The 13,976-nt window shown below is 39.2% G+C and overlaps 1 protein-coding gene across 3 annotated transcripts in view; it reads left to right on the top strand.

Moving 5' to 3' along the window:
• mtss1 (MTSS I-BAR domain containing 1) overlaps positions 1 to 6,405 on the top strand; it is a 73,519-nt gene extending 67,114 nt beyond the window's left edge. For all 3 annotated transcript variants that reach the window (XM_006783035.3, XM_006783036.3, XM_006783037.3), the window contains one exon: positions 441 to 6,405. In XM_006783035.3, coding sequence (XP_006783098.2) covers positions 441 to 1,546 — 1,106 coding nt within the window. In that variant the 3' untranslated portion in view covers positions 1,547 to 6,405. The remainder of the gene's footprint in view (positions 1 to 440) is intronic.
• Positions 6,406 to 13,976: the final 7,571 nt, after the last annotated feature.

The raw sequence follows: 13,976 nt of genomic DNA on the forward strand, positions 1-13,976 counted from the left end.
AAAATAAACAGAACATTAGAAACAAATTCAGCTGCTTTGTCTGTAATTTACTTCCTGTGTGTGTCTGTGTGTGTGTTTGACCTTTTCAAATTTAATGTCGTTGCCATGAATAGTCTGTTTTTAACCTTATTATTTGGAACATTATACTGGAGTTTTGCATGCGTTTTAAAAGTAATTGGGTTGCATGTTGCCCTGTTTTTGTTTGATAAGAGTTTCCACAATGATGCATCCCCTAATTGTTCATTCACAAACATGACAGTGAGTCACTGATGTGATTATGTGCTCCTGCTGTTTCTGTTGTTTGTCTGTCAGGTGAGCAGATGAGAGCCCTTTACAAAAAAAATTAAAAAAAAATGTCACTGAGATAATCCAGAGGTAATGAAAGGTCTGCCTGAAAGCAGAGCAACTAACATTTTAACATTCTCTCTCCATCTCTGCAGTCGACTATGAGTCCATCTCTCTCCACGGAGACACTGACTCTATTTCCTTACATCACCTCTCCCACGGCAACAGCCAATCAGATTTTGACAAGTCATCGACCATCCCGAGAAACTCCGACCTCAGATTCCAGTACCGGGAGTTCATCCACTCCAAGCGTCCTGCCTCTACTGTCAGCCTATTGGCTGAGTCCGACTTGAGTGGTGTGTCTAATCGCCAGATGCCGTCCCACACGGCAACCATCAGGCGCAAACCTTCATCTAAGCCGCCTTTTCGCAGAGGAACAATCAGTGGTGGGGTTCCCATCCCCATCTCCACCCCGCAGGTTCCACTCAAAGCCCTCGGTGGAACCAACGGAAGCGATGAGAACGTTTTCAAAGTGCCCTCTTCTGTAGGTTTAGGTCACAGTAAACTCTGCACCTCCACCCAGAGCCTTAGTGCTTTACCACCCTCCTCCTCCCCCTACTACCAGATTGTCACAGGCCAGATGCCCATCCCAGTGCCTGTACCCACTGTTCCTTCACTGCCATCTGAGGGAGGGAACAGTGTCAAACAGCAGCAACAGAGGCAATACCAGCAACATCAGCAATACAGTCAACCACAGCAACAGCACAACCAGCTTTTCCAGATTCAACAGTTACAGCAACAGATTCAGCAGCAACAGTTCCAGCAACAGCAACAGATTCAGCAGCAACAGTTCCAGCAATGGCAACAGATTCAGCAGCAGTTTCAACATCAGCAGCAGCTGCAGTTCCAACAGCCCCAGATTCAGCAAGCCCAGCAGCTGCAGCCTCAGCACGATCAGTATCAGCTGCAGTTGAACCAGCAGCAGAAACAGAAGCTGTTCCAGCAGCAGCAACAGCAGCACCAGGCCTACACTACTCAGGCAGGGCCCTCCGGTGTGCCCAACAACATCAACTACCAGCCCCAGGCTCCTCCACCCTCCAGCCAGGACCAAAACCCTGAGCAGGTCACCCTAGAAGAAGAAGAAGGAGATGGAGGAGGCAACAGAAACATGGTGACCCTTCTTAGAGGAGTAAAGCTCAGAAGGACCATCACCAATGATCGCTCTGCCCCTCTCCTACCCCCTCCAACCAATCACAAATGAGGCTGACCAGCAGATTTTTATTTCTCTGCTAAACTGTTAAGTTTAGTTTGGTTCTGAAGAGATATTAGAGTGTGTCAGCACAGAGAAAACTCAAACACACTTTGAAAGTGTTGACAGATTGATTTTTTCGCTGGAACTCAACATTGCTTGTTTTATTTTATAAATTTACTTGATTGCCCTTTTAAGTTTATGTTGTAAGCATTTTTGAGACTTTTCTGTTGTTGCAGCGACCGTCTTTTTGCCTTTTTTTCACGCATTTTGATTGTGGATAAAGTTTTTGTGTGACTCAGTCTTACAGAAAGAACTTTTGATTTGATTATTTTAGTTGGTACTCACTTCCTGGTCAGAAAATGTAATTAGGCAGAACAGGAAGCTGTTAGCGTCTTTGGCCTGGCTGTGTTTGATTTGCTTTCTGCCTAGTCTCCCAGGATGGCGGGGTTTATCAGTAGTTCAGTGGACTCACAGTGGTTGAACCATGATTGTGGAGTTTCGAATTTACTGACTCGGGGTCAGTGATTGTCTGGTGTATTTGATCTGAGTATTTAGTTGGTTTCTGGTCATCTCAAAGAGCCAAATGCTAACACTTGTGACTTTGCATCTGACTTTAGATTTAAATAAGGTAGAACAAGAAAGAGTTTGAGGACACAAGGACTGGGTTTGAGAGAGATATATATATATTTTTAAGTGGCACATGGTCTGAGGTCACTTGGTTGCTCTTACCTTAGATTGGAGATTTGTGCCACTCCTGGGACTCCAAATGTTTCCTCTGAACGTGAGAGTTTGTGGAACACAATGAAAAATGTTACTGTGGGGAAAAACTCTGGTTTGCTGTGTAAATAAGCATCAAATTTTTTAGAGCAAAAATCACAAATAGACAGCGGTTTGCTGGCAACTTTATGAGGCAACACTGATGTTTCAGAAGAAGTGGCTTGACAAATGTGGGTTGCATTTTTGCTAAACATAGCTGGCTATGATGAGCTGAACTGTAGAACAAAACTACCACAGGGGACTGATGGTTTGAATGTACTTCATAAGGTAAACGCTGCCGTGTTTCAAGACTTAAGTGAACCCCCTGAGACCACAGAATAAAAAGTCTTTAGATTTATTTACACAGATATTTGCATCAACAAGAATGCTTTAAGCATCATTTTTTTAAAGAGATATTGTGGACAAGATACTACATGAATACCAAGAAATATGTTTTTGGCATTTCTTGTTACTTGGTGACCAACATATACATTAATCCAAAACAACTTTAAAGTAATTGTTTGTAGTTCTCTTTATTTCCACTATTATTGGAACCCACAGAACCTATGCATCGGTTTATTCTGGTGTCTTCTGTAAATGCATGACTGAATCTGGGTGCTTTGTAGGCCATGTCGTGATAATTCATGTTATGTGGCTTTGAAGTCCACTTGATGAGTGTGCATATCCTGGTTACAATATTTTAAGGAGTCCACCTTGTTGTTGTTCCCCTGTATAGTTATAGGACATCAATGATGCTGATTTAAGCACAGCTAACATGTTGGCACGAGGAACATTGAATAATACAGTTTTATTCACCAGTAGTAAAAGTTATGCTGAAGTTATGTTTGAAGGGCATCAGGAGCAGATGTAACTTGACAATTATTTCGATTTTTAAAAACAGTTATATTATTATATAAAATGTGAGAAAACCATAAAAAATGTCTGTCGTTTTTCTAAATTACTCAGATTATATTAAACTAAGTTATTTTTTCAGCTCTAGTTACAGGTTTAAAAATTGTTTTTGAGTATCGACAAAGATCTTGTGATTTTTCCATATTGACTATTGGAAAATTCAGAAGCTACTTATAACACTATGCTTTTATCATTTAGACAAACATTTTTCAAATTAGTTTCTATAAACAAAGGATCTGCTATATTCAGTGAAGTTTAGGTTTTGCTTGAAGTTTTCAATTCAACTCCACCCACTGAAAAATCTCTGAAACATTCATTTTAACTGATTTACTGTAATCAACTTGGATAAAATGCTGCTGAGGCTCAAACTGTCGTAACTTTAAATTAAACATTTTTTCTACAGAGTTTGGTTGGACTGAAATAGCTGGTTCTATTTTTGATCTTTGTTCCAATTTGGTAAAATGTTTACCTCTGCTAATCATGACCTTCTAAATCTTATAAATCTCTTTATTTTATTTTTTATTCCCTGTTTTGTTTTTGTTTTATTTTGTTTTTTAGTTTATAGTCCTTTAAGTCACATCTCAGATGTTTTCAGTAATTAAACAGGAGTTTTGTCTTCTGATGCACTTCAGTCTAAGGCCAGGAGAAATTGGGAGCGCTGACTTCATGTGCTTGAATCAGGAAAATATAGCATCAAGTGCAGGTTAATAAAAGTTGACTAAAGAAATAATTTGTAGCTTAGCATATTATACCATGGCAGCCTCATGACTTGGGTGTTTCCTGCTAATGCAGCTGCTAAACCGATGTGTTGCTTCTAAAAGTTGTCCATCTTCTTCATTTGTGAGCTGTTAGCATGTTGGACTTGGATTGTCCTCAGTTAAAGATTTGGTGAATTTGATTGTTTAAATAATTTTTATTGGAGCAACAGCTGATTACTTTTATAATAATTTAATGTGGTAGTTCTTCTTTTGATTCATCCAACAATAATTAGGTTTATAAAAAATCAGGAAATGGCACAAAACAGCCAAATGTCCAAAATCCATAAATAATCAAATTATAATCTTAGAAATCAAAGAAAAAGTTTTTTTTTTGTGTGTGTGTGTGTGTTGGGGGGGTCTTTTTTTTTTTTTTTTTTTTAATAATTGATTAATGGATTATTAATTTTTCCACATTGTTTTAATTCTTAGCTCAAAATTTTACATTCTAATAAATATTTTCTCTGATTCTTAAAACTTAAACTTTTGGTTTAAAATTTATATAAAACATGGACGTAGCCTCTATGTTTAAGTGAATACCTGCATTCTCGCTAACAGCCGACACGGGGGACAAATGTTGTTAGAAAAAGAAGTCTGTGGACAAACAACCATACTTCTTACTTATCTGTGATCTCCCTTTCCTGATGAGTTGTTGGGCTCTGTCACTGCTTTGAATACAACGTTATTTTCATTTTAATTGTTCTTACTATTAGTCTCATAAAGCAAAGTGAGGTTTAGTTTAAGCTGTGCAGTGTTTCTGGGATTCTCAGATTGCCCCCTTGCTCGTGCCAGCAGTGGGTGATTTCAGAGGCTACATCCATCTTTTATGTACAGTCTGCGCTTATTGGACAGAAAATTATAACATGATAGCAATCATGATACTTTCTACCAAAATTATACCTGAAACTGCCGAGACGACATTAAAGCAGGAAAATTTAAGTTAATTCAACTGGTAATTTTTTTATTTTGGTTCGTAGCTCCTAATTTCTTTGGTGCGAGGAGCTCTGGGCCTCAGTATTTCTAAAGTTCTACTTTGAAGCTGCCTGTGAGAGACCTGCTGCATGCTGGGAAATGCAGTCTGCTCTGTGGTCAGCTGGTCCTGGTCAGTTCCCGGAGAGACTTTTGTGTATTTTAAGACTTCCTGCAGCTTCATTCTGATTCATCTTTAAGCCTCTCTTTTTGATTGGACCCAATGAGCCCCACAGCAGTTGTGTATGTATATATTAGTGCTTCTATTCCTGGGAGAGATCTAAGTCTATAAATCTATATAAAGATGTACGTATACGTATTCTGATTGTACCTTTATTTTGTTGATTTATTATTGATCTGATGACGTGGTTGGATCTGACGCTGCCAGTGATCGTCGCTCATCATATTTTTTTTGTAGAAAAGCTTTAAAGGAGGAAACCCAGTGAACTTCCAGGTCTTTGAGGATCTGATACCTGATTGGACATCAGACTGTTAAGCAAAAGGACTGAAAGGACATCTAGATGATATAAACCAAGAGAATGTAGACATGTTCTGTTCTTCATCTTTTGACGCTCGCTGTGGGATCAACAACAATAATAATAATAATGCTGATGCTGATTGGTTCTGGTATTTTTTTTTGTCTGTGTTCTGTTTACTGTACTCTTTGCACCTGTAACAGTATAAATTTACTGTAGGAGTGCTCTGTTTCTATAAAAAGTTCAATATGCAGAAAACTGAAGTACTGCTGACAGCTATTCATAGAGCTGCTACTCTACAAAATAAGCAGTTCTGGTAACTTTGGTCAAACACTGCAAGTAAACATTCATCTTTTGTTTTTGTCTTTATTTTTGTTGTATTGCAGCTACTTTATCATTTACAGTACCAGCCAGCACCTCCTCTAACTGAAGTGCTCTCACATGATCCTCTGGGGTGTGATTTAGGTGTGTGTGGGGCACAAATACAAAATCCTTTCCAGAGTACAGTACAAACACTCTTAACAGTGTCCTCAAAAGGGACCCTTTACGCTGTTCCTTATTTTATGCCATTTATATATTCTGTTAGTGGGGTGGATGTTAATGTTAAACATGGCCAAAGTTTCAAATAAAGAGTTCAACATTTTTACAAGTAATCACCAAGAGCCAAAATCTCAAAGTGCTTTAGTTCTTTTCTACTCTTACAACTGTATGATGTCATTATTAGCATATATCCCTACTGTGGTCATCTCAGGACAGAAGCCCCACCCACATCAGAAGATATGTATCCTAAAGGGGCCCTGTTCTGCGTATTTGTTTGCCTCACTACAGAATTCAGCATGATTTATCCTGTAATGTTCACACCGCCATGCAAAAGCAGTGGTACCTGTGCTTCTGTAGGACCAGTGTAGTGGCGGACGAGTAAAAAGCGATTACAGTTATGTTTTTATTGAATTTATTGAAAGGATTCTCAATAATCTGAATGATGGGCAGTAAAAAAAAAAAAAACATTAAAAAATGCCTTTTTGTAAAATCAGCTGATTTCATTGTGTGATAGGGAGGAGGAGAATGGTGGAGTCGTCTATAACACCTTAGGAGCGAGGATATGACCACTTATTTTTATTTTCATGGTAAAGTCCAAACTGCATCCAGGATGCAAATGGCTATATTATACTGCTGACACAACATTAGCTCTTTGCAAGCATCTGCACGGACAGCATGCTAACACAAAGGCAGCAAACAGTCCAGTGTGATGCCAAAGCTGAGTGTAAGCTGACCTGAGCCTACTGGCCTCATTTTCAGCAGGTAACAAAAGCATTGGGGCCTCAGGTCCTACCTGCACGTGGTTGGCGATGGTTTTGAAGTCTTATCGGGCTGGTTTTTGGTTTTGTGCTGAAACTTAAACACTAAAAGGAAGATCATGTGTTTGTGCTCAGTAGGACGTTTGGGTGGGGCTGCAGCTTAACTTTTATATTCCTAACTGGTTATCATCTTACACTGAATTTCAGAGCATGTTATGGACTGACACAGTAATGTAACAACACTGGCTACTGGGAGGCTGTTAGCACCCATCCTAGCTAATGCTAATAACATTCATGACCAGGCAAGATGAAGAGGAAGCATGGGCTTGCTGGCAGGTATTTTCCTCAGGTTACACCCACACAGGTGACTTTGATAAGATAAGATAACTCTTTATTGTCATTGCACAGTCATAAATAGTACAATGAAACTGGAAAACTGTCCCATGTCGGCACTATATACAACACGACACAGTAACTTAACTTGGCTGCAACTCCCCTGAAGTCTTCACCTGTAAGCATGATTACTGCATTCACAAGAGTATGTGTTGTTATTGTTGCAGTGGAAGCAGTTGAACTTGGAATTTAGGTGAAAGTTGAGGTAAAGATGGCAGCAGCTGTGACTGCAGGCTAAAGCAGTAACTCGGCTCATGTTGTCCTTTCATACAGCACTGAGTCATCTTCTAATCTTTGTCTTTTCTTTCTTCTTCTGCTCCCCCTGCTTTGTGTTGCTCAGAGTCATCTGATGCTCAGGGGCAGCAGGTGGGAGGCAAGGGACTTGAATTAAAGACACATGCATTTTTTTTTTTAATCTTTGTGAGAACAGTTGTTGGTATAATGTATTCATTAACCCCTCTAATCCCAGCCTAAACCAGACTCTATTATGAATCCTGAAACCGAGACCAAACTCGCAAAAAAGCGCTTTGAAGATTTGAAGTCAGCACAGTCCAGACCCGTTCTTCTCTTTAAGAGGTTCAAGATGATACTTGTCCACATAAGCATACAAAGCACACAAAAAGACAGGTGAGTTTGTCCACTTGTAAGGAACTTAGTCACTGTTACATAAAACCTTGAAGCTGTGACAGCGGTGAGTCACGCTGACCCAAATAGGCGAGGCAAACTCTGCTCAGTGAGTCAAAGCCCACATCACAGTGACAGTGCACAAATCTCTGTGTTACACCAGTGTTGCAGCAGATGTAGTTTTTCTCTGTACCAGCAGAGGATGCAAGAGACCAAAACAGTATAAAGCTTACCCTTTACATGCACCTCTGAGAGTAAACATGCTTAACTCTTTTTCTTTTTTTCTGTAATTTCACCTCCGATTCTTTGCGTTTCCTGCTTTATACTGTCCAACTTTGTGTTCTGAATACCACAATACTGAAAATAAACTTAAGGTATTATTTATGTTAAAATATACTCCTAATGATTAAACTACATTTTTAATAGTGAGACAGTCTGTGAACAGCACTTTAGATACTGTAAGTAAAAGTTAAAGCCATCCTGGTACCTCGTATATCCCACAGTATTTAATATATTGTATATAACATGATCCTCCCATCCCTTTTCTTCCATTTATTGAATTTCCGGTCACTGTGGGTCTGGAGTATATCCCATCAGTCACAGAGTGAAGGGCAAGGATCACCCTGGACAACTCACCAGGCTGTCTCAGGGCCAACACACAGAGACCTTCTCTCATTATGAAGTTTTGAGCTGAGGTTTTTCGCTATTTTGTGATTTGATCAGACAGAGAATGTGAGGAACACTGCAAGCTCATATCGCACAAGCGATATGTCGATCACAAACTGTTTTATATTCCTTTATTACCCCTCAGCCGCAAAAGGCTGATTATGCGTCATCGTCATCCTGGCGGGGAGGTGACGTGGACGCCCAAGTTTGCGAATGCGATAACTCAAGAACGAAATGACGTACAAGTTCCAAATTGTTACCATAGCTATATCTACTGAAAATCTTGAATGTGTTCGAATCTTAGTGACCTCAGTCTTAAGATCAAGGTCATAGGTCAAGTTTTCTGAAAATCTTGTGAATGCGATGTAGGAATTTCAAATTGATACCATGGGTACATCTATTAGTAGGCTGAGGGGTAACACTGGCTGCTCTCAGTATTTTTATGAATCCCAGTGGAAATTCACTAAATCAAAATTCACAAAAAAAACCAAAACATTTTATTAAAAAACAAACAAACTGAAAATAGCACCTCAACCTGTCAGAAAAAGTGTTAATGCCCCCTGCTGGCCATTACATTTCTGAGCTCAATTAGTCCATACTAAAAACAGATTTATCTCTATCCTGTTAATACTGCCATCTCATCAGGGGTTTTCAGCTTTTGCTAGCATGCTCTTTTTTTTTTTTTTTTATTCAGTAAGTTGATGCTAATCGTCCCCGCTGGATGAAAGCATCATTATCTTCAAGAGGTTCCCCCTCTTTGTGAGAGAGAGAGAGGATTGAGGCTCGTGGATCGTGCCGAGTTGTTTGTTCCTTTGTGTGTTCTTGTTCATGGTTTTGAAATAAAAAGTGTATTCATTAGGCTGAAATAACATTTTATGTGAATGTCCTGATGAGTCATGGTAAATGGATGATGGTGAGATCAACTCTGTGAACATTCACTCAGAGCCGGTGACTCATCCAGAGTGAAATGAGCTACAGCCTCCCCTGCGCTGTAGCACAGACACTAAAGTCCTTTTATCCTCTTCCAACAACACTCAGCTGGGTTCCTGCTGTGGATGTACAGAAAACCTGAAAGATCTCCACATATCTTTTTCCTGCTACTTGTTCTGCACCTTTTTTTCATCCGATTTTTCCGAATGAAGCCCAGCTGATACTGTATAGTTTAGAAAGTGTCTTAAAGAGATGCTTTAAAAAAAACCTAATAAAACATCTCTAATCACTTTAATAAAAACACTTGTGCACCTGCATATACAGAATTATCCACTAACACAGTGTATGATATTCTAGTGCATCCCATCCTGCTGATACTTTCCGGATGTTAAATGTAGGCAGCTGATCTCAGAACAAAAACCCAGCAAGGTGTTTAATCTGCAGCTCTGTAGATTAAACACTTTGCTGATAACAAAAGTCACCGGTCATATAGGTCGGAGCCGACAGAATGGCTTCAAGAACTCATGAAACTACTCGTTACTCACAAAATGTATAACCTTGATATGACAGCCGGAACGGAACATAAATACGAGAGTGCAGTGAACACAAACCTGAAGATCATAGACTGCATATAAAAGATAGACATAAAACCACAGTGAGAACAACATTAAAAGCTGATGCTAACAAGCTCAATTAGCAACCAGCATTTGTAAACTGTATCAGTGCAACACATACACAGATCTGCTACCTTAAGAAAGGCTTCAACAACACCAAGACAAATGGGGAGGTGAGATGAATTGACACAGGTAAACCTTAGTAGACAGGTATATGGTATAGCTGCACACAGTGGCACACCTGTCCATCAAAGCAAGCACATGTCCTTAAGCCTTAATAAAAACCAAAAAAAGATGAGTCATTAAAAACAGTCCCCGCACATACAGCTGATAATAATGGAAACATAGCTGCAAGGAGTAGAAAGTGAACATTTCGGTTCTAAAGTTGAGTTCTTAGGGACTGACTTACTTTGGGAGCCACCCTTTTCTTTTCTTTTCTTTTTAGCATTTTTTGTGGGTCCAGACAGCTTCATGGTTTATTACCTCAAGTTTTGCATCCACTGCAGGAAGACCTTTCTTCATCATTTGATTTTGATAAAATTTCACACGATGTGGACAAGCACATTGGGGGGGAAAACAATAAACAATAAATGCAATAAAAAAAAGCTGGATCTGAATTTAAAATCTGAATTCTGAATATTTAGTCTGTTTTCCTGTTAATGTTTGGCTTAACTGAGATTATGACAATCATCCAATTGATAATAGGGAAAAACAATTTTATAAAGCATAATAAAAATCAGTGATTACTTTTCTGATTCGATAAATTCATGTGTCTCACAGAGACGAGGATCAACAAGGTCCTTGAAATACTTTAATAAAGAAGCAAACAGTTGGGCTTTGTGATGCTTACAAAAAAAATTGATGCTGAAGCTAAACCTCTAAGTTTAAAGTCCACCGAGGAAGAAACAGAAATTAAGGAAATAAAACATATACCAAAGACAAAAATGGTTGATGGAGCTGTTATTAAAAATATTACAGATACAAAAACGTTTGCTCTGTGTGTCAGAATAAAGTTGAAAGCAGATATTCAGTCCTCTGACTTCCAGCATGATGTCTGAAGGTAATCATCATTCTGGAGGATCGTTAAAAATGAATTTACAATTGTCTGATTGCCCACGCCATTTATATAGGATTACTAATGACATTTTCAAGGAATTCATTTAAATGGAACAAACCAGATGTCGCAGCCGAGCTCATTCTTTGTTACAGTGTTTAAAAACATTTCTTGTTCCTGGTGTTTTCATTAATAACACTTTTTGTCACTGAATGTTACTAATGATGTTTATTAACATTAAAATGTGATTAATATACATTAATGTTTTCATTAATATGTCGATTTTTCCTTTTGATCCTTTCAGGTCCTTTTCCTGAGATGACTCTATGTGACTGACCAGGATTTGCTTCAGTTCTGATCCTTGAAATTAAAATCTCTCATTTGCATCGTGATTTATTGTTTGTCCCCAGTTCTGCGTCATTGTGATATCACTGAGGGAAATAATGACCAGATTGGTGGTGCATGGATAGGAAGTAACACTGTGCTATTTTTAGCTGCTTACCTCAGAATGATGATAATGCGCTGTCATGGGCAGATCGAGTCCTATTGTTCGTGTGTGATCGCATAGACTCGTCCCTATCAGAGATGGGCGCTAGAAGCAGTTTGTGAGGATGCAGGGTGAGTCCACTGCGGAAAGCATTGTGACTGGACAGGAAAGTTCAAAGACCTCAGGCTTGCTTTGGTAACGACCAGTGCAGTGCATTCGGGGGGTTATTTTGGCACACTGGGTTCCCTGAGCATAGAAAAAATTCAATGCCCCTTGTGGAAGTTGTGACTCACCATTAATCATGTGCTTCATCACATGAGTCAAGGTGTTAAAAAAAGGTGTGGGTCATTTTCAGCAGAGGTTTTGGGTGAAACCATCATGTGAGAAATGTATTACAAAAAGTACCCAAAGTTTAATGTGGATCCTTTTTTTATCATTATCATCATTATTGTTACTATTAATGATTAAAAAAACAAAATCATCGCGGTAAATGGGCTGTCAGCTGACAGAAAAAGTTTGATATCCACTGTCTTAGTCTGTAATAAAGGTGGCTGTGCAGATTAATGTAAACTGTGTATGGAAACATATTATTAAGGCTGGAATAGCGGTAGTGCAGGTCACCTACTGATTGGAAGGTTGGTGGTTTGATCCCTGGCTGCTCCAGCCTGTGTGCCAAATATCCTTGAGCAAGATACTAACTCCAAGTTTCTCTCTGATGTGTAAATGTTTGATAGAAACCACTTAAGCCTAAAAAAACGCTATATAATAACTTTATGGCAGGTCACTCGGCGCTTTAGACATCAGCTTGCAAAGTTTCATATTGTTTATGTTTCCGAAAAGGTTTAAGTGCTTTGCCTAGATTATGTTTATGTTTATTCTGAACAGTGCAGACTGCTGGAGCTTAGTCACACATACACTGTGACACACAGCATACTTTTGTACTCTGTTGTACTTTTCAGACGCCCACGGGTTGTTTGCTTTTGTTTGATGTACCTGTTAGAGTCAGGTTTTGTGATGTTGCTCGGCAGGTGTTCAGCGGATGTAAGACGGCTGATGTCAGTATGTCCATGTGCGCGACAATCGCTTTTAAGTTCAGCGCAGTTTGGGAGTGTAACGTTAAAATTTAACACTGTTTATACGAAACTGTCCCTACAGTGTCTAACTCAACCGCTGTCACTGCTGCTTCACTAGAAAAAGCTATCATGATTCTTTATCATCAGCGGTGGCAGCAAAGTCAGGATGAGTCACATTAAAGGCTTACTGATAACATGAAAATCAAACACTGTGTGCTCAAACTGCCAGTTATCTGAAACTAAACAGCGGCAAGACAAAGAAAAAACTTGGCCTTTAAAATCCCACAGATAACGCAGGGATGATGAGGAAAAAGGAAGAAGAGAGAACTTTAAACCCTTTTAAAGAGAAATGATTTCCAGACTTTCCCTCAGTTTGCCAGATGTATGTATTTGAGAAACACGCACCGGAGCAACCCAGGCTCTGCCTCAGGTTTTGAATATTTGATCTAACTTTTTGTAAATGAATTACTTTTCATTTTTCAAGAGTGATAAAAAATCTACAATAAAAGTAATTCAGTGTTACTATAGGAACCAGCCAACTGAACTCTGAGTCTCAAAAGCAGATGTGAAACCTTTGAGGCAACACTAATATAATTTATGTTTGACATTATTACTTGAAATTTTTTTTTTTTAAAAAAGCAAACCTCCTAGACTTCGGCATGCTTATTTACATGTGTATGCTTTACAAAGAATGTTCATCTTAAACATGGCCCAAGATGAAACATTGAGGTTCACTGTGTCGTGATTTTAGCAAGAACAAGTGGATCCAAACGCAGACGCAGAGACACCAAGCAAGTTTCCAAGTATTTATTACAATGACTGGAGTTAGACTGGATGCCAAAGGGACTCACACCAGGGGCAGAGGTGGAGAGCAGGTAGGCAGGTACATTCTTCTAGAGGTGACTTGATTTTCCAGAGGGACCAAACTTTTTCCTACAACTCAAGCTGTAACGATGTGGTGGATGGAACAGCTGAGTGGCTGAACCGGTTGTGTCAAATAGTCGGAGGATGAGAACAGGAGCTTGTGGAAAGACATGCCTCATGGACATATTTTCCCTCATAATTCTCTGAAATTAGATAGTTTAGATTTCGCCCTTGAAGAAGAAGAGAACTAACCAGCTAATGTCAGAGAGTAAGTGGACTGAGGGGCTACACCAAGACCCAGCTTAAGGTGAATAAGGATTATTTTGAATGTAGGATCATACAAAGCTGCTCTTGTGGGCTATGAGAAAAAAAAATAGAGTTGGAAATTATCAAAACAGATTCTTAAGAATTCAGTTTATATCTCCATTACATGAAAAGTGGCCACTGTAGACGCAGACATAGACTGCTTCTGCTCTGACCTTCACCTGAATAAGCATTACAAAACAATAGATGTCCGATGAATACACCAGATTTTTGAGCCTCTGTTTGTACACAGGTGGTGGAGAGT

This window comes from Neolamprologus brichardi, chromosome 5, assembly GCF_056152115.1.
Source record: "Neolamprologus brichardi isolate AB-2024 chromosome 5, ASM5615211v1, whole genome shotgun sequence".
In the NCBI taxonomy this organism is placed as follows: Eukaryota; Metazoa; Chordata; class Actinopteri; order Cichliformes; family Cichlidae; genus Neolamprologus; species Neolamprologus brichardi.